Source organism: Brassica oleracea, chromosome C4, assembly GCF_000695525.1.
Source record: "Brassica oleracea var. oleracea cultivar TO1000 chromosome C4, BOL, whole genome shotgun sequence".
In the NCBI taxonomy this organism is placed as follows: Eukaryota; Viridiplantae; Streptophyta; class Magnoliopsida; order Brassicales; family Brassicaceae; genus Brassica; species Brassica oleracea.
This window is the reverse complement of record NC_027751.1, coordinates 42,751,224-42,772,795: the sequence shown is the minus strand read 5'-3', so window position 1 is coordinate 42,772,795 and position 21,572 is coordinate 42,751,224. Positions and strand designations below refer to the sequence as shown.

At 34.4% G+C, this 21,572-nt stretch overlaps 3 protein-coding genes and 1 pseudogene across 3 annotated transcripts; 1 reads left to right on the top strand and 3 right to left on the bottom strand.

The window, feature by feature from the left end:
* Positions 1 to 2,072: 2,072 nt before the first annotated feature.
* Positions 2,073 to 5,484, top strand: LOC106342737 (eukaryotic translation initiation factor 3 subunit B). Its single transcript, XM_013781757.1, has 10 exons — positions 2,073 to 2,294; positions 2,427 to 2,664; positions 2,753 to 2,899; positions 3,092 to 3,220; positions 3,337 to 3,465; positions 3,549 to 3,632; positions 3,725 to 3,849; positions 3,914 to 4,112; positions 4,192 to 4,724; positions 4,804 to 5,484. Exons 1-10 carry the CDS (start codon positions 2,185 to 2,187, stop codon positions 5,252 to 5,254), a joined length of 2,145 nt encoding a protein of 714 aa, XP_013637211.1. The 5' UTR covers positions 2,073 to 2,184; the 3' UTR covers positions 5,255 to 5,484.
* Positions 5,485 to 7,925: 2,441 nt separating this feature from the next.
* Positions 7,926 to 9,085, bottom strand: LOC106336958 (zinc finger protein CONSTANS-LIKE 3). Its single transcript, XM_013775955.1, has 2 exons — positions 8,405 to 9,085; positions 7,926 to 8,323 (listed from the first exon to the last, which is right to left on the bottom strand). The coding sequence occupies exons 1-2, from the start codon at positions 9,035 to 9,037 to the stop codon at positions 8,015 to 8,017; spliced, it is 942 nt and encodes a 313-aa protein (XP_013631409.1). The 5' UTR covers positions 9,038 to 9,085; the 3' UTR covers positions 7,926 to 8,014.
* A 2,714-nt stretch (positions 9,086 to 11,799) lies between these two features.
* On the bottom strand, positions 11,800 to 13,942 carry LOC106337223 (ADP-ribosylation factor 1-like). The gene is made up of 8 exons (XM_013776291.1): positions 13,720 to 13,942; positions 13,594 to 13,632; positions 13,451 to 13,513; positions 12,934 to 12,952; positions 12,712 to 12,823; positions 12,415 to 12,462; positions 12,129 to 12,259; positions 11,800 to 12,046 (listed from the first exon to the last, which is right to left on the bottom strand). The coding sequence occupies exons 1-8, from the start codon at positions 13,820 to 13,822 to the stop codon at positions 12,013 to 12,015; spliced, it is 549 nt and encodes a 182-aa protein (XP_013631745.1). The 5' UTR covers positions 13,823 to 13,942; the 3' UTR covers positions 11,800 to 12,012.
* Positions 13,943 to 14,804: 862 nt separating this feature from the next.
* LOC106338944 lies at positions 14,805 to 20,628 on the bottom strand (annotated as a pseudogene).
* Between the last annotated feature and the right edge of the window lie 944 nt (positions 20,629 to 21,572).

Sequence of the window (21,572 nt, the reverse complement as noted above, 5' to 3'; positions counted from 1 at the left end):
TCCCGGTTCTCCAGTCGATCTCACAAAATGTTGGTCATCACTTACCAGTGTTCAAGGTTGTGTAACTGAAATCTACAAATCAGTGTTCACGGGAAAGTTTGATAATGTTGGACCAATGTGTTGTAAGGCAGCTTCGGCTGTGGATGCGAAATGCTGGCCACATATGTTTCCACTAAATACATTCTTCCCTCGTCCTCTCAAAGAAAGTTGTTCTCGCATCATCAATGAAGCAGAACCTACGCACAAATGAAGTCAGTAACAGAAGAAATCATGGGAAATGCTTTGGGTTTAGTTACTTACAGCTTGTACTTCATACTTTCAATAGTTTATGTATTCCAATGAAATTATCTATTTTAAAAGAACTAATTCAAAAACTATATTGTCAAAAACTCAAACCATAGATCATCACATTCTGATCTAGCAGTCTTAGATCTTCCTTCCCCCAAGACTAAGGCTAACTCGAGCTGTATGCTTATAGAACCTATCATGTTCAAGTAAAATCGTGCCAATAGCCATATAAACGATGTGGGATACTTCATACCAATAACAAATGTTAGAAGTATTTTTTTTTGGGAAATTTTATGTTTAACACTTTCATGGTACCACTTTTCATCTTTACTACCACTAAAAAGACATTTTCAAAAATATTTTCTTCATTAAGTGACAAAAGACTCTTATACCCTTGTTATCTCTATATATAATAAATCGTTATTTAAATAAATTAAAAAAAAAACTAAAAAAAATAATTTTTTTTTTATGTTTTCAAATTATACATTTTCAAATTCGAACTTTTTCATAAATTTCTTTTTCTGAACTTTTTTTCGATTTTTTTTTTTTATGTTTTTCAAAATTTCTTTTTGAAATCGAAAATTATGTTTGAAACTATTTTTAAAATTTTATTTTTTATTTTTTAAGTATTTATTTATATATTTATTAGAATCCTAAATTTCACATTTCAAAAACCCTACTTCACTCCTCAACTCTATACCCTAAGTCTAGATTAGTTAACCCTAGGGGTATAAGTGTCTTTTATCCTTCATTAAAAGTGAAGGCACAAGTGGTTAGTGTAAATATGAAAAGTGTTACTATGTATGTGGTATTTGTGGCAATTTCTTTCTTCTTTTTTGCGTGGAGGAAGATTGCTTAAGAGAAATTTTTGGTATAGTCTTTTTTTTTTTAAGTTTTTTTTTCACTAAAAGTGTCCCCAAAGAGAAAAATAACCAAAAATGTTTCATTAAATAGTAAATATAATCTAGAGTTAGGGTTAGAGTTAAGGGAAGGGGTTTAGAATTTTAATAAATAAATATCAAAATTTTTAAAAATTGTTTCAAAAATCATTTTCAAATTTCAAAAAAAAAATTCGAAAAAATATAAAAAGTTCAAATTTGAAAGCATATAATTCGAAAACTATATAAAATATTTTTTTATTTCTTACCATTTGTCTAGATAATTAGTTATATTGATATATCTGTAAAGCAAAGGGTTGAAAGGTTTTTTGCCTCTTTAATGAAACATCTTTTAATCATTTTCTTTTTTTGTGGGTTATATTTTGGTGACAAATTTTTTTAAAATTACTATTTGATAGAATTGTCGATTTCTTAAAATACTAGTTACTGGTTGATGTCTCTCACCTTTCGTGGATTAATATATCTAGAAAGATTCTATTATGTTATTCAAAAATATTTTACACCATAATATTTTTAAAATAAATATAAATCCATGTATATAGTTTATGTATATATGAATGCTTTTAAGTTTTTTTACGTAATAATAGATATTTTATTAAACTAAAATTTTTTACGTATAATTGTTTTTAATTTTTAATTGATTATTAAATATTTCAAAAGCATAAAAATAATTTATTATAATAGTTTTTGAATAGATAATATATCTATTTACCTTTTTATAAAATTATTAAACCCGTAAGTGCGGACAAAACATAGCATTAGAAGTGTTTTGCCGTTTAGACAGTGTTTTACTGACTATATTTTATTAGATTTAATTTTGAAAAAAAAAATATGATCGGGCCGTTATAATAGTGGGCTTAAGTTAATAACTGAATAAGGAAAAAGAAACAAAGAAAACTAAAAACCCTAAGGCACTATTCTCCTTCTCCAGGTCTAACAGCTGCAACTCTTGAAGCGCTTCTCTCTCGATATCTATAGAGAATCTAAGCTTCTGAACATGGCGAACATTGACATTGACTCTCGCGCGGCTCAGTTAGGTATAGATTGGTCTCAGGTTAATCTCGATTCCATCCATCTCCCTCGTGGAGAAGACTTTGGGATCCAAAGGTGAGACTTTTTCTATTAGATCTATTGTAATGAAATGGTTTTGATGGTCCGAATCTTGTTATGCTTATACTTGTCTGAACGACAGGAACTGATTCTTTATTGTCTTGCTTTTTTTTTGTTGTGGTTGATTAGTGATGATGAGGGTGTTTACCACGACGACCAGCTAGAGTTCGACACTGGGTTCGGTAATATCATCGTGGTTGATAACCTCCCTGTTGTTCCGAAGGCAAAGTTTGAGAAACTTGAAAATGTCCTGAAGAAGATTTACAACCAGTTGGGTGTTATCAAGGAGAATGGACTTTGGATGCCTGTTGATCCCGACACCGGTGTGACGTTGGGTTACTGTTTTATTGAGTTTAATACACCTCAGGTTACTCATCTAAAACCTTTTGTGTTAAGCTTATGTCACATGTATGTTGTTGATAGGAGTTTGTATTGATATATGGGTTGGTTTGCAGGAAGCTCAAAACGCTAAGGAGAAGACTCATGGCTACAAGTTGGACAAGTCTCATATCTTTGCTGTGAACATGTTCGATGATTTTGACAGGCTGATGAATGTGAAAGAGGAGTGGGAGGCTCCTCAGACCAAGCCGTATGTCCCTGGGGTATGTCTAGTTTTCATTAATCAGTGTTTCTATCTTGAAACTTGGCTTGTATCTGTTCTGTGGAGTTAGTTGTTTGTTTTAGATGTTCTTTTGTTTATTTGGTGAATTCATGTGTTTTCCCAGCTGCATCATGGTTAAGACCTGTGTGTTGAATGTAGGTTTGTGTATTCATTGTTCTCATTAAGTTTTCAGGAAAACTTGCAAAAGTGGCTTACTGATGAAAAAGCCAGGGATCAGCTCGTTATTCGTTCTGGCCCTGATACTGAAGTTTTGTGGAATGATCCTAGGCAGAAGAATACTGAACCTGTTCATAAGCGTCCTGTAAGTTACTTGCATCTTCCTGTGTGTATCCCTTTATTTATCACTTGACTGTTTACTGCAATGCTAAATGTAATGTTACCATCATCTAAAACATATGATGTTCTCTTCCTATGCAGTATTGGACAGAGAGCTATGTGCAGTGGTCTCCTCTAGGTACGTACCTTGTGACACTTCACAAGCAAGGCGCAGCTGTTTGGGGTGGTGCTGATACCTTCACTCGTCTCATGCGCTATCAGCATAATATGGTTCGTTGCCTTTCCTTTTTATTTTATTTTTCCTTCGTTGTCCTGAAGTTTGACTTTTTTATTTTTTGTTAATTCCATTGAAGGTAAAACTAGTTGATTTCTCGCCAGGTGAGAAATACCTGGTAACTTACCACAGCCAGGAACCAAGTAACCCGCGAGATGCAAGTGTGAGTGCAGCCTTGCTTCTCTTCCTCCATCCTATATTTATTTGCATTTTTATATATAAGCAAGAGACTCTGATTTCTTTTCAAACTTTCAGAAAGTAGAGATAAAGGTGTTTGATGTGAGAACCGGGAGGATGATGAGAGACTTCAAGGGTAGTGCTGATGAGTTTTCAATCGGGGGACCTGGTGGTGTTGCTGGTGCCTCCTGGCCTGTTTTCAGGTAATTTCTTGAACTGCATTTTAATTTCCTAAAAAATATACAATCAAAATAACTTGTTATGCAGATGGGGTGGTGGAAAAGACGATAAATACTTTGCCAAGCTCAGCAAAAACACTATCTCTGTCTATGAGACTGAGACATTCGGCCTAATAGACAAGAAGTCCATGAAGGTTGATAATGTCGTGGACATCTGTTGGTCTCCAACTGACTCCATCCTCTCACTGTTCGTTCCTGAACAAGGCGGTGGGAACCAACCTGCCAAGGTATGCTTCTGTTATTTCTTATGCAAGTGAAAGTCAAATATTCTGTTGTTAGTTAACATGTTGATGTCCTTATCTCCAGGTCGCTCTTGTCCAAATCCCTAGCAAAGTGGAGCTGAGGCAGAAGAATCTCTTCAGCGTGAGCGACTGCAAGATGTACTGGCAGAGCAGCGGAGAGTATCTCGCCGTCAAGGTTGATCGATACACGAAGACGAAGAAGAGCACATACTCTGGATTCGAGCTTTTCCGCATCAAAGAAAGGGATATTCCCATCGAGGTTCTTGAGCTGGACAACAAGAACGACAAGATCATTGCCTTCGCGTGGGAGCCCAAGGGCCACAGGTTTGCTGTGATCCACGGTGACCAGCCGAGGCCAGACGTCAGTTTCTACACGATGAAGACCGCACAGCACGGTGGGAGGGTTACAAAGCTCGGTACTTTGAAGGCCAAACAAGCCAATGCCCTCTTCTGGTCTCCCACAGGGAAGTACATCATTCTTGCTGGGTTGAAGAATTTCAATGGCCAGCTTGAGTTTTTCAACGTGGATGAGATGGAGACAATGGCCACAACTGAACACTTCATGGCCACAGACATCGAATGGGACCCAACTGGAAGGTACTAGTTACATTCCATTGGTTGTTTTCTCTTTGTTTCCATATTGTTTTACATTGGTTTTCTCTTTTTTCTTTCATAGGTACGTTGCAACCGCAGTGACATCAGTCCATGAGATGGAGAATGGGTTCACGGTCTGGTCATTCAATGGAAAATTGCTTTACCGTGTACTGAAGGATCATTTCTTCCAGCTAGCATGGCGGCCAAGACCGGCATCATTCTTGTCTCCAGAGAAGGAAGAAGAGATAGCAAAGAACCTGAAGAAGTACAGCAAGAAGTACGAGGCAGAGGATCAGGACGTGTCTTTGCTTTTGAGTGAACAAGACAGGGAGAAGAGGAAGGCGTTGAAGGAGGAGTGGGAGAAGTGGGTGATGCAGTGGAAGTCGCTGCACGAAGAGGAGAAACTAGAGAGGCAAAACCTCAGGGATGGTGAGATTAGTGATGAGGAGGAAGATGATGAGGAAGCCAAAGAAGTTAAAGAAGTTGAGTTTGAGGATGTTATCGATGTCACTGAAGAAATCGTCCAAGAATGAATATAACTTTCTCACTTCTCTTTTCTTTTTTCTCCCCTTGGTGGCCTTCGGATCTCTCTTAGTCTCTAGACGTGAAATGTTTCCTTTTTTTTTCTTCCGACTCCTGTTTGAAATTTTTAAGAGAATTTTCAATTTTGGTTCCTTGGATACTCTGTTTATTGTTAACATTCCCTTTTTCGTTAGGACCTGGCTGGATTGGTCAGAAACCGTAATTGAGTGAGACTAGTCCATAAAACCCACCGTAGCCGGTCTGTATAGTATTAGTCCACTAGATAACCTTTTGTTATGGAGAATAATTAGTGGCCTACTCAATTCTATAACACAAGTTTGAACAAATGGTGCAATAAAAATTTTATATACGTCAATGCAACCTCTGCATGAAAAATTGAAAAGCAAAACTAAAGAAGAGCTTGCGAAGCTAAAGAGGAAGCATAACTATTCATATTACTTCTCCTATCCTCTTTTCTCTACCTGATAACTTTCTCAATCCATGCATAGATAAGGACATAAATATGCGAGCCACAGAAAAGAAAAAAACATATTAGCTCTTTAGAACATGGAATTTATACTCTTCTGTGCCTTTAGTATTTATATTCTCTCCAACTTTTCATTCATCTTCTTCATTAGTTTATTAAAGTTCATCCAACTTTTAATGAAATGATACTAATAGATTGTAACATGATGAACAACTTCATTCGGATTTCAGTATAACTTTCCTTGTCAATTGATCATCAAATCAAATTAACTTCTGGCATTTCTGCAAATGTCACTATGCTGCCTTTTGAGATTCTAATATGTTTTTCTTTTATGTGGATTTCAAAATTTATCTTTCTTTTTATATGTGCACGGATTGAGATAGTATTTAGCAAGTGGAGTAAAGAAGATGGGGAAAGTTGGCGAGTACCAAAACTGAATCCAAGATACAAAGCGTCTGAGTGAATTAAGGATGTGGAGACTTTGATAGGCTCTCTCACATTTAAAACAGAAGAAACGTTTGACCACATTTCATCTTCTTATTGGAAAAGAAACTAATTATCACGAAATCTTAATATGAAAAACGATAGTACAACTGTTTACCACTCGGATTGCTTTTAATTAAGCTTGTGTGGTGCAATAGAACATTTTATTTGCACATGGAGAGTTCCAATAACCTGGAAAACAAAACTAATCATTAAGATATCTATAAATTCAAAGCGACACGACTACCTTTTAATTACGTTTGTGCATGCAGAGTACAGCAACAAAAAATACTTGTATATAAAGCTTGGAAACCACAATGAAGTCGGAAGAGAAAAGCAACCAAATAAGAATAGTTATTAATGATGGATAAAGAGCAAAAGAAGATATCGAAGGAAATGATTGAAGAGATGGAAGAAGTTTTGAAAGAGAAGAAGGAAGAGGTTAAGAAAGTACTGAAAGAGAAGAAGGAAGAGCTGAAGAAAGTAGCCAAGGAAATGGATGAAGGTCTGAAGAAAGTAACCAAGGAGATGAATGAAAAACTGAAGGAGTTCGAGGGTACAATAAAACAAGCACAAGAAGTATTGGATAGGGTACATAAATTTCATGTTCTCGAGAGCTAATATATGTTTTTATTATGTGTGTTTCATTAATCTATATCTTTCTTCTTATGATTGCAGGAATTGAGAGATTTATCAGGTGATGGAGTAAAGAAGATTACAGAAGCTGATGAAAAGCCCTTGGAACAGGCTATGTCTTGCTTGAAATTGGAGGAAGCCCTCAAGGATCCAGCTGATGCACCTGCAATTGCACAAGTGCTAAACTAGCGTTCCAAGCGAGTGAGAAAACCGAATCCAAGATACAAAGGGCCCTGAGTGGGTTTAAGGCTGTGAAGAGTGAGACCATCAATTGGTTTTTAATAAGTAAAATGCAATAATTATTTTTAAAAAAAAAAATTATTAATAAAATAATTGATAAACTTTTGAGAAAGATGTTTTCTTACGTTGATAAATCGATTCAAGACCATGATAAATTGATTCAAGTCTCCTACTTCTGTTAACCTTGCACAATATCCAGTGATGTTTAAGGCAATACACCAAGTCCATTTCAAAGACTTAGTGTTAATTGGCAAAGTGAGTAAATGAATAACAAACTTTCAGTAAGGTCGGGTCAGTTCAGGAGAAGGGCAAGATCACTGATTGCAGTAATGAAACATACCGTAACATTTACTTATCTCTATATCTCGCATCCAAGAGTTTCTGGTCACTCCTCTCTTCGCGTGACCTTGACGTCACACGAACCCTAATCGAAAAAACAAGAGAAGTACGTACATCTATCTCTGTTTCGACAAAGACCCTAAACCTTGTTGGTTCGCACTTGCCCCAATTACCAAACAGAAAATGGTACCAATCCCTGCGTTTCCTTAGGAACATCCCGGATCTCTAGTTGTCGTCTCTATTGGTTCAAAGACTTACTGTTTGTAACTAAAAAGATAAGCAAAAAAGAGTGTTTGATGTATACTCCGTGAGATGCATATTAACAGTTTGGTGGGTTTGTTACCACAAAGAAGATCTATAAGAGACCAAACAGAGAAGAGCTTTATGGTCCAAGATCTTAAATACGATGGACCGCAGTGAAACCTGGTGGCGTTGAATCTTCTGCCATATTGAACCTTGCCGATTAATTGATATGGTTTTGGAGTGACACATATCAGTTGTTCGACGTTAATAAAAAACATTTTAACCGTTACTTATTAAGCTACCATCATAAATGTTTCTTACAAACATGACACTGAAGAAAGACTCAAAAACTCGGGACCACTCCGAACCCACCGTAGACTCCTCCGTCTCCTCCATCATTAACTCTTGAATCAGTTCGCTTGGCAAAACGCCCTTTGATCCTCGGCCTCACCTCGGCGTATGCTTTACGTGATGCATACCTAATCGTCTTCTCGAACTTCCGATTCTTCCTCTTCTCTCTATACCTCAAAACCCTAGCCTCCCTCTCCGCTGGTGACAGCTGCACGGCTGGTGTTGCCGCCGCCGTTCTTGAAATCTCCGTCACAGCTCCACCTTCGGGCACCACCGGTACATCTAAGGATGTTGACGAAACCTAACATTTAACAAACACAAATCAATCAAAGTTTTCAAGATCTGACTAGTTTCATCTCCACGAGAGAGAGAGAGAGCTTACAGTTTGATTAATGCAGCTGAATCCGTGTGGAAAAGTTGTTTTGGAAGCTGAGATGTCGAAGCTGAAGTAATCTTCGCTGAGAAACAGAGCTTTGGTCTGAACAGGAACGACTCCGTCGTTGCCGGAGCTATTCTCCGACGCCTCCATCTTCGGATCGACAACCGCCGAGTAATCAAGATCGGCAAACAAGTTTGGTATCTCTACAACTCCTTCCTTGACACTCGAGTTAGGCAATAGCCAAGACGCAGCCTCCATGCTGACGTCAGCATCTTCAGTGTTAAGGAAATTGGCGGAGGAGGAGGCGGATTTGGCGGCCGATGACGATCCTCCCTGAGCAGAAGGAGCGTCGTAGAAAGGCGTGACGGGGACGCGCTCGTGGCGGCGGGAGAGTGGGTTAGCGGAGTGGATGTCTCGGTCGCACGTGACGCAGAGCGCGGCTGCGTCGGCTTTGCACGTGACGTGCGCGGGAGATTGCTCGCAGACTTGGCAGAGCCAGACTCGCTCGTGACGCGAGGCGAGTTTGTTAGCTGAGTGGATTTTTCCGTCGCATTCGCCGCATAGGAACGCCGCGTCCGCGCGGCATAACAGAGTCGCAGCCGCGGATCTGCACGAATCGCACGGTCTCGACGCCATTGATTAACGTTTCTTCTCCCTTTCTCTCTCTCTATTAAAGTCAGAGGAATCATAAAATAGAGTCAGCTTCTACGCTCCTGACTCTTCATGGTCTGAAAGTGGCGCTTGTGGCGTACGCGCGGGGCTCAAGTGGGCTCATGGAGATCTAAGAATAGCCAATAGAGTAATGACGTGTTAGCAAACCTTAGCCGAATAGTTGAAAATTGAGACATTGCGGAGAAGTGGGGCATAATCATGTGAAAGTACATGTATCGGTTTCGTGTTCTTCTCACGGACTCTCACGCAAGGAAAATGGACAAAGAAGAGGTGTGGAAGATGATTCTACTCTTTGCTTAAATTTTGTTTGCCGACGTAAATGATAATTAGACAGCTTAGCTGTTAGATACGAGTTCATCGTAGTACACCATCTTTGTCTGCATTACCAGTAACCTCAAAGTGTTTTTAAACATATTGATTAAACTTTTTCGTGTAATTATATTCATTTGGTAATTTTAAAACCTTTTTTGGATGAGTGAAAAATAAGAGAGAATATGTAACTGATTGATAAAATCAAGTGGTCCACTGAGATTTAATTTGGGAGCAGAAGCATGTGTAAAGGCCACACAGATCTTTGAAGCAAGAACTGTCGGTGTTCGTGTTTTGAATTCAATCATTTCTTGGGTTTATTGTGGGATTTACTATCTAGACGTCTTCTTATCGTTTTACTGGACTGCGAACAATATGATTTAGAAAATATATAAAAAAATTGCTAAAATATATAAAAAAATTGCTAAAACACTTTTAAAGTTCTTATACCAGTGACCCATTTTCACATCAATCCTAATTTTTAAAAATCATATGAAGTAGTTTCCCAAATTATTTGTTTAGTGTTCAACTAACACATTTAAGTACGTTTGACATTCTCCAGTTTACAAGTTTATATTAATGTAAACTTAAGCTATTGATTATTGAATTATGTTTGTTCTGTAACCGGCAAATTTAATTCGAAAAAGAAAGAAAAGTGGAGAAAAACTTGATGAGGCAAACATTTGTATAAGTTTTTTAATTAACGTGTCAATAAGTTACAAATTCTTAAACTCGTATTTATAAGCGTAAAAAACCTGATTTAGGTCATCGTTTGATTAACAATGTTGTTTGGTAACAATGGTCAGTTAAACGTGCAGACATTTTACTCTGAGAATCGGGGTCAGCAACATGAATCATATCATGTTTGGACTCGGGTGGTAACACATCGAAGTCCGAAAACCACTAGTACAAACCTCTAAGCTGTATATATAAGTCATGGTTAATATAGCGAAATCATTTTAAAAGGCGAAGCCGCTGAGTAGATGAAGATGACTTTAGCCACTTCCCGACTTCAATGCATTACACAACCTAGAGAATATTACCAAGATTGCAGCGGATTTTGTTTGATGTTTTAATTTAATAAAAACCATAAAATAATAAATCATTTACTATAGTATTATGATTGTTTTTTTTGCATGTTGTTTGAAATTTATTTTATAATAAAAATCCGTTTTCACACATAAGTTCAAGTTAATATTTGTATTTTATAATCAAGGCGCATAAATGAGTTGTTATAAACTTTATACTAAGGATTAGAAAAAATACTATACATAAACATTTAAACTAAAAACAATCCTAAATAAGAAATGAAAAGTAAAAAGAGATGAAAGTTAATTACACCAATCGAATCAATGACAACATTATATATGTTCTTATGTACTAGTTTAATGTATTATTAAATAAGTCTTTAAAATTTTATTTTGCTAAGATTTTTTTAAAAAGGAGAACATTCTATTTTACAAATCTCTTTTTTATTTACAATCTTATTATATAAATCTTATTATTATTTACTGTCATATAACCTAGTACAATTATCTTATGTTTAGAATTTCAGAAAAAAATATATTGCTATCAAATAATTATTTTTAGTTATTCATAAATATTTTAAAATTGTTATTTTTTACAATTCATATCAATACTAATTTTACACTTTTTTGTTAATTAAATAATTTTTAGTATCATGTTCATCATCAAACCCTCTATTAAAAATATTATCAAATAAATTTTTACAATTCTCTTTTGGTTAGGACTTAAAAATATTATAAAAATTCTTTTATTTAGGATTTTTTTATCAAATAATCTTTTACAATTATCTTCTGATTAGGATTTTAATAAAGGAAAATTACTATTAAATAATATATATAATAAGAATTTTAATAAAAAAATTTTTTGTTAATATATTAGTATATATATTTTTAATTATTAGATAGATTAACACATGTCACAATCTTAATTATATAATTGTTATGTGTCGCGATCATTGTTAATAATCAACTTTGAAGAACAAAGTTTTATATAATAAGATTTAACTATTCCTAGTAAAAAAAGGCATCATTCCACTGTTAAGAAGCTTATAAAAAGGAAATATATATATATATTATTTATTTATTTTTTTTCTTTTAAGGAACTATATTTTCAGCTGGGAAGTAAAGGGAATCAATATTTTCGCCGGCAATTTCGTGAGTATCTCGATCATCACATATAGGAAGGAGCGGTTCTTCATTGTCAACTTACTACTGAGATTTCATGGTGGCTACAAGACAAGCCCAAGAAAAATCTCCAACTTAAATAGGTTCTTAACTTGTCGTCAATACAGTTAAAAAAGGTTTTGGTGAAAAAAAGCTTTATTATATAATTTAGATTATAAATTAAAACTTTTCGGGGTATTCTTTAAATCTGCAGAAAATTTTCTTAGATAAAGTAAACATGTTATATCTCTTAAGGGTTCCAATCACAAATCCGTGTAGAGTGTTTTTTTTTTCTCTCAAAAGGAAACAAAAAAGAGTAATAAGTGAACATGTCATTGATATTAACTCTTTAAAATGAAGAACTAAGCAAATTACTAAACATAAGTAAAGAAGATAAGATACAATGTTGAGGGGACGACGAGAAAGTGTATGAAGATGAATCTACCCACTTCCTGACGTCAATGTATTACTCAACCTGAAGATCAAAAAATGGACAAGAAAGATGAATATTTTAAAACCAAAACGAACATTGATGTGATGTAAAATGTAGTGCTTACCAGTCCAAACCCTCGAAAAGCCCCTCGCCTTTAACAGCACAAGTTTTGAAGATTGCCCACTGGCGACTCTTTATCTTATGCAACTCCAAGGCTTCTGTCACAGCGGCATCATCGAGTGCACCAGGAAGATCCTGTCCAATTGGTTTAAGGGAAACTCAGTAACAAGTTTTATTACCGGAAATGCTTACAGAGAATGAAAATAAATATTCTTCTTCATTTACAGGAATCAATACAACTTCCAGATGACTCAACCAAAAAATTATTCAGAAGAGCTACCATTACTAACCTGCTTGTTTGCAAATATGAGAACCACCGCTCCTTTCAATTCCTCTTCCTGTAAATCAAGGTTCAGAAGAGAGCCAGAGTTAGAAGAAGAAAGTGTCTATAACAATTCTTAACAAGAAACTAAACCAATATAGACGGCCAGAAAGCTCTTGCTGAATTATCTTGAAAATAGTTTTTTTTTTTGATGAAATGTTAAATTTATTAATCATCAATGAAAGGAATGTGTATGCACAAAGGAATTTAGAACAGAAAACAAAACTCTTGATCCTATGAAGAGGAAGCCTCAGCAGCAGTTTACCTCCAAAATTGCATGAAACTCCTCTTTTGCCACCCCGATTCGATCTGTGTCGCTTGAGTCAACAACGTAGATCACTGCTTGTGTATTCGGAAAATAGCATCGCCAGTATGGTCTGTCACAAAAACAAGTAGATATTTTGGAAAACACATTAACAACTAAAAGTTTTGATTTCATGCAATTTCCATTGTTCCAAGAAATGATAAAAAGATGTCATTAAGCTACCTGATGCTCGTTTGTCCACCTGCCACAAGAAAACTCTAGTTAATATATTTTGTCTTCCACGGAACCAATTCATTTATTCAAAAAATGTGAAACGTAACTTAGCAACTATATGTAAAAATCTACTGAACAGAAAACTTAATATTCATGCACTTATGCAGAGCATTCAACAACCTAAATAGCAAGTAAAACGTGGTACTAATCGAATCATCACTTTTTTTTTTGTTAGATAAACGCAGAGCTTTTTGTCAACCGATATTCAAATACAGTGAATTATATTCTTAAAGCCTGATTAGCCAGAAGAGAAAATATCATGGAACATAAACTTCAGCTCATGAAGGATATGTAATCTAAAGGGTCCAAAGTCAAAACAATTTTCTGATCACTAGTTCGATTAATTGATCCATAGACAAACATTCCAATGATTCACATGTGTGACGTGTCACTCAATCATCTGCTTCAGTCAACATGGAAAATGCTTAACAAAAAATAAAGCATACATTTTGTTTAGGAAACGAACCTAAATCCCAGACCTGAAACTTGATATTGTTGTACTGCACAGTCTCCACGTTAAACCCAATAGCTGCAAACCAATAATAGAAATCTCAAAATTTAACAACTATCAAAAAAATCAGATCCAGAGATGAGTGAGAGAGTACATACTCGGAATCGTGGAGACAACTTCCCCCATCTGAAGCCGATCTGTAATTTAAACATCAAATTCACTAAAATAGACAAATCTAAATCACAAATACAATATAGATGGAGAGAGGGGGAGTGATGTTTTACAGAGGATAGTGGTTTTGCCAGCATTGTCGAGACCGAGGACGAGGATCCGAGCTTCTTTGTTGCCAAACACTGAAGAGAACATCCGCGTGAACAGGATTCCCATCTTCTTCTTCAGATCAGATCAAACGATCTAAGACTAAGAGAGATTCTCCTCGACCATTCCACCTTCTTCAGATCTTTCTCTTCTTTGAGAGTTAGTGAAAACAATCCCCCGAGAAAAGGACGACAACATACGTTTTAAAAATCATATTATTATAATAATGAAATAGTTGTATAAACTATGAATTAAATGTAACTAATAGTAATATTAAAATTTTATTTAATTTCTTAGTTGGATGAAAGATTTAATATAAAAGATTTTTTATAAATATTAATACTAGGTTTTCAAATTTTGATATATATTATAGTTGTTAGGTTTAAAGTTCTTATAAGTATAACTATAAACTATGCTACAGTGTATATAAATTAGAAAATATAAAATATATTTATAACTATAATATCTAAATTTTAAATTTTAAAGATTTTTAATATTGTAATTCATTATATATATATTTCAAAATATATTTTGGAAAATTTGCTTTTTAATTTATCCATCCATAACTCTAACATTTTTTGTGACGCCAAAGACCGCTACTATTCCGAGATGATAGTAGCAAAACCAATTGAAACCTAACTTTCACTAAATCTAAGAAATTAAATACATATTAAATTCAAGTTTTGATAGGTTCACAAAACGCAATAACATCAAAATAAATTGTTTGAAATACTATGTATTGGCTACCATATAAAAAAAAAAAATTTAACCAAAAACATTTTAACATTTGGGTTTAGAATTTAATAAATATGTTTAGGATTTAGTATATTAAGGTGTGGAGTTGAGTTAATAAAATCTTATAAATGATTATTAAATATTTAGAGAACTTATGAAAACAGTCAACATATAAAAATAAATTGGAAAAATGATATCAAAAGTTTGTGGTAAAATTAAAATTGTCAGGGACTAACGAATCTTTAATTGATGTTCTCCATAGTCCATACACAACAAACATTCAGACAGACTGGTTGTAGCTTAGTTTCTGTTGTACTTATTCAGACAGACTGGTTGGGTTACTTGTGTCTGATTGGTTATTTGCTTGGTTTACTTCCTGAGTGTTGTTGTTAGGCATGTGTGGGCTTGATGAACACGAACATTTCTCCACCCTGTTGAGGTACGAATCCATGTCTGGTTGATTAAACTCTTGCCACAGATTATTCACTTGAGTTTTCTTGAAGAAAAAGAAGCTGAATTTCCCGAGGGTGAAAACACACATGGCAAAGGCAATAAGAAACACCTTTTCTCCTTTCTCAATCAAACTTCTCATGCTTGTTATGGTTGGATCAAGTTGTCGTGTTGTCAAAAGGGACGCCAAGCTGGCCGTGTAACTTTGAGTCAACACGAGCACAATAAAGTACCATGTGATAACCAGAAGCCTAGCTCCAAAGCTCAACACTCTTTCTCCTGCAAACGGGAAGACTAAGCATTAATAAGGAAAGTCATGATATATTCAGAATGATATACTGAGATGTAGAGAATTTACTTGGAGCAAAAACCATGGTAGAGAAGGCAAACCAGAAGATTGTACTAGCTTGGTACTTAGCTGGTCCCCGAAAGTCGGGTTTAATTCTATGTTCAACAAACCAAACAGTAAAGCCAATAAGGAAGAAGAAGAAAAAGGAAGTCATCCACAGTTTCCACGTTAAAGGCTTCAAGAAACTGATACTGTCTCTTTTAACTTGGTCTTCTACAGGGACAATCAACCCCACTCCTGATTTAGTGTAGGGAAACGTGAAGTCGACATAAGACGACCTATTTGCCAGTATAGTCGTATCTCCTACAACCGCGTCATATTTCTGATACAAAGTAAAGGAAAGAGAACATACTAATTAAGATGCATAAATAAGATATATGATACGTTCACAATATATGATACAATACGATAAGATAAATAAGTTTTTTTTTGTAATTTATAGTCATACTAAAATCATAATAATTATTATATCTAAAATTTGAATAAAATTCTTTTTTTTTTGTCAGCATATTGTTTCTTTTTCATTTCAGAGGAATTCATAACTTATTTTTTTCTCCCCTCTTCAAAACATCTTAACATGATTTTCACATTCTATCATATATATATATATATATATATATATATATATTATTTTATAGAGGAAATAATCTAATAAGAACAATAGAAAAAACAAAATTATAAAATTTCATCAATCTATAAACCCTGAATACAATTATTCTCCTTCACATAAAACATGATTGAAATATATAATTCTAAAAAATATAATTTTTTAAAATAAAAACTCAATAAATTGATAAAATTTCATAATCCCAACATTATTGATTTATAGATTTTTACTATATATAAGGATAAACAATCTGTTGGGAAGTGATGGTCAAAACTCACCCCGAGATACACTTGGTAGACCAGGTCGTTGTGATCCCCGGCTGGTGTGCCATCAGATTTCTCGAAAGGAAAGAAATCATAGGAGACGTCATAAGGCATTGCTTCGGTCACAGCCTTGAAAAAAGCTATGCAAAAACCTTCGACTACTTGTGAATTTGTGATAGGATCCTTTCTGACCCCTACAAGATCGGTGTAACCAGTTCTCTTTGGAACTCCGATGCGTAACCTCTTCCCGTTTGTTGGGATCTCCCATCCTTTGGGAACAGAATTAGCCTCTCCAGGCCATATAATATGCTTAAGATGATCTTTCCATGTGGATAAATCTCCTACGCTTTGCTGTTCTTGGTCAGTTTCTTCACAAGACCATTTTCTTCCGTCCAGAATCCTATAGACCTTTCTTTGGTTCCAATTACATTTACAATCTCAAACACTGATGGTTGCAGCTGCCCCTTGAAAAAGCGAAAATCTCCGGCAAGTCCTTTGAACTGAACTTGTGAGAGTTTCTGAATAAGCTTTGGACCGTATTGAGATAAACCAAGAGCTTCAAGTTCAGAAACATTCCTTCCAAGATCTACATTACTAAAAGTCATATTATTTGTTCCAGCTTCTTCAATGGCTATTGCCAGCGCGGTGACAGCATCATAAGCCCACAATCCAAAAGCATTCAGCTCCATCTCTGGAAACATCTTCCTCCAACGAGCTCTAAACTTTTCCAGCTCTTTAAATTTCCGAACATAAGTTTTAACACCCAAAACCCCCTGCATAGCCTCAATGCCCGTCTCATTTATTGAACTTAACTGATCGGCAATTCCATTGGTAAGAATCCAGACATATCCTGCTTTCATTAAACCGATCTCATTAATTTTAGTGAAGATTCTCGAGGCAAGAGAAGTGGACATGTGGACAATAAACACTCTTGTGGGCATGGTCATCATCTTAGAAAGCTCCAAAGAGATTTCATGATCAGAAGCATTGAGAGATATTACAGAACGGTATGGTATTCGAACGTTGATCTCTTGTAAAGCATCAGTAAGATGTGGCATTATACCTTCACCAAACGTGTTGTCGACGTAAACAATGACAACCTCTCTCCACCCGAACAGCTTGATGATAGAACTTATGGCGTTTACTTGAAATGAGTCCTCATATGTAGCTCGGAAGAAGTATGGACTGCGAAGAGAAGTGAGAGAGGGGCTTGTTGCTGAGTAGGAAACAATTGGCACCTGCGATTTTGCCCAATATCAATCATAAAATGAGCTTGCATGGATGTCTGCGGCCCCAAAATCGCCATAACTTGCTTGTTCTTTATCAGCTTAAGAGCTGTTACCACATCAAAAGGAAGAAAACATTGGTTGATTAGACGAGGAGTTGACCAAACATTAATCAAAAAGAAATATAGAAACAAGCATGTCATGACGAGGAAAAAAATTATTTTATTGTTCTGTTAATTAACATTTTGACAACTATAATTAATTCAAATAGAAGAACCTAAGAGTACAACCATGAAATGTAATCTGTAGAACACGAGATCATAGCAATCAACTCAACCTACATATGTTTCAAAAGTCTTGTATCATCTATAAATTATTTTTATGGTTCAAGGTCATTCATTAACATGCATTATCGTTCGTCCCCTAAAATTTTGTTTCTCACTATCAGTGAGGTGTTAAGATAATGATTAATGAGCACGTAGTCCCAGAACCGGATCTCTGAGGTTATAATATTTACTACGAACTTTAATAAAATATTTTTTTAATAACTAGAAAACTTATATTTGTTTATACAACTCCCAAAAAAATTGGGAACAAAATCATATATTTATCCAGATCGGCCATGCGTGGTCCATTGGAGTTGGAAACGGGGTGCTTAATTTTTTTTATTTATTTTTTTGGCTTTTTCTCTGATTTTTTTTTAAAAAAATTAAAAACGAACCAATCGCGGATCGCTATGTGTCAGTGAGGCCCGCAAAACAGGGCTAACACCGGCGCTTAATTAGGCAGAAGAAGCACATGTGCTTAATTTTTGTGTGGATCTCATCCACTATTATATTAATTTTTTGCTAAGCTCCCCCTTTAAGCACTCTCATTAATGCTGCTCTTAGACCATCTCTAACCCACCCCTATTTCTATCTCTATATTTTCCTCTAAAATAGAGAAATTCTATTATAGAAGTGAAAATGCTCCAATGTATGCCTCTATAATAGAGTTCCTCTATTTATAGGGGAATATATATATAAAGATATGATATTTCTATTTTTAAATATAGAGGCAAAAAGTAAATTTCCTCTATATTTTTCTTTAAAATGGAGAAACTCTATTATAGAAACATACATTGGAGCATTTTCAGCTTTATAATAGAGATCTATATTTTAGAGAAAAATATAGAGGTGTACATTGAAGATATTCTCACGAAAGAGTCATTGACGTAAAATAAATAAGTCAAATCCACCGGTTTTGTCTCGTCAACATTCTACGTGCATGAAAATCTTGCTTTGATTTCCAGCCGCGACTTATTATTATATGATTGATTGTCTTCGGTCAAGTCAACCTTTAACTCATTCGTCAAAACATGATCGTTTGCTATTTAAGATCTAACTAGGTCAAGACAAGCGCAGGGTGAGAATCAGGGTGAGACGATTACTGAACTACAAAAGTTACATTATAATTCATGATATATATATAGTTACATAATAATACATTTTAAATCGAAAAGTAAATGGATCTCTATAGTAGAATAAAAGTACGTCAATACTAATCACGAATCACGTAAAAAAATGATTGTAATTACTTTTACCTTCAAACTCTAATTGTTGACATGATTACTATATAATGATTCTTCCGTTTCGGTTTAATTGCTATTGTAAAGCAAAATTTTCATTACAAAATAACTGTGTTTTAGAATCTCAATCATTTTTTTTTTAACTTTATATGATATACAAATTTAACTTTTCTTTTTAATTTGTGTTTACAAATCTAAATCAACAATTAAAATGAAACAGTTTATCAAAAAAATTAAAATGAAACAAAGAGAGTAGTACAATACAATGCTTTTAAGTAGTATCAATGGCATTATTCATAATTAGTCTAGTGAAAAATGGTAGTTATAAATGTTGGGTGAGAAAGCATGAGAAAACGACATATCAGCAAATGACACAGCTGTAATTAAAATATAAAAGCAAGGATAGTTTTAAAAATTGCTTCTCCTTTTTTAATTATAAATAGTATGTTGTAAATATTAATGAATATGAATATGTCTATATAGTATGCTATTTAGTGTGATGTAAACCATGGTCCAAAGAATATTAAGAACCGATAAATTAGAACAGAAATATTTATTCAGCTGTATCAATGTATTAATGAATATGTGCTTGTATGGCTAACTCTATGATCAATTAGAACAGTTCATAAATTATATTTTCAACTCATATTTTTGTGTTATTTCTCCAGACCAAGTTACACATTTGAACATTTAACAGTTTCTTACGTTTGTATTTGACTGGTTTATGATTATGAGGGTTTTCTAGTGTGTTGTTTATGATTCTTTATAGTGGTCTAAATGATTATATAAATCGAGGACAGTATAATGATAACGTCTGGGATTATTCTTTAATGAATCATAGTATTAATGATATGTTAACTTTATATGATCCATAAATGAATTATTCAGTGGTGGGAGGTAAATAATCTAGTAATTCAAGGGCATCAGCTGGTTTGGTTGTAATTAACATACAAAAGCACGGTTATTCTTTCTCAATGTTCCTCGAATAATAAATAACGGATAATGATATAAAAAATTTCATTAAAAAATTAATTCATTTTTAAATGTAACTATATTTAGTAACTAATACAACGGCTTTTGGGGTCACCAAACAAATCTAAAAGTATGTATGTAGAAGTAGAAAGACTTTTTTTGTCTCTTTCAAAAAGACATCGTCTTTTGTCACTTTCAAAAAGAGAATTTTGTCATCTATTGAGGAGAAGAAACTAAGCCTAATTTTCACAATGTAGAATTTTAACAAACTAACAAAAACTGTTAAAATTGACAAAAAAAAAAAAACAAAAACTGTTAAAAATATTTCTCAAATAAAAAAGACTACGTCCTCGTTTCAACCAACCATATTCAAATCCGATAGAATGAACGTCGTTAAGAAAATAAGAAAAAATACATATATTTTGGTTGTGTGTATACATAAGGTACCTGCGGCGGCTGCACCAACAACGTCGTTTCTGGAGTCCGCAATGTTTGGAATAAGCCTTGTCTGAAATTGGGGACGAGAAGAGTAGAAATCGGCGAGAGACAAACTGATGCAGCGCATTTCAATGTCCGAGAGCACTGTTCCGACATCTGTTACAACACCCACATTGACTTCGGTTTTCCTATCGTTCTGCCCTCTGCTAAGTTCCACCAAGATGATGATAGAGATGAAGAAGACCAAAAGGCTCTTGTTTCTCTTCATCGCTCTACCTTTCGTTTACCAAAAGTATTTGAAGTTTTTGTTTCCTCTTTTTTGAGATGAATGTGCTTAAGGATGACAATTAATGGACTATCAGTTGGTATGTACGGATACGGTGATATTATATAATAGGTTTATGAGTTTCTGTTGACCTCGTTTATAGCACTTCATCCCAAAGATGTAAAGAAAGTTCTTAAAATAGTAAAATAAAAATAATTATTAAATATTAGTTGGGTATTTCAAAACTTTAAAACTCTTAACCCAATAGTTTCAAAATCTTTCTTATTAAAACATTATCATGCAATTTTTTCATCGGTGATTTTTAAGTTGAATCAGTCGATAATGAGTTTCTTTAATTAATATTTTATTAAATAAATACCAATAATCACTAAAAGTATAACTGATGCAATAATTGTTTGCCATCAACTAGTAAGAAGATGCCATGTATTCTAAAAGTCTCTCCAGCATTTGTTGAAGTCTCTCCAGGAGCCGTCGACTCTTTATTTCTCTCTCCATTTTTCTACACTTTTTGTTTCTTTTTTCTGAATTTTATAGTCATTAGGTACTTGTTTAGGTATCTGCATTGCGCATGTCCTTAGAGCATCTTTAACATAGAGTTGTTGCAGGGTTATTAACCAAATTTTTAGCTTAAAAAATTATAAAATTAAGTATAAAGCAAGAAAGAGAGTAAAAACAAGTTCATATGTTAAGTTTTATAGATACTGCGAAAAAGAAATCATACAGCTGTCAGCAAACTAGAGTATTAATTGCTCAGAAAAAAATTGAACATGAAAATGTAAATAAAATAATAATTTTGTTTTTTAAGATACTATCACGGTGTACAACCGTTAAAAGTGCTCTTAGAGCACTAGCAATGGTAGTTAGGCTTAGGACGGATCCGGATATCCAGAAAATTCGGGGTACCTAGATCCGGATCTGGATCCGTC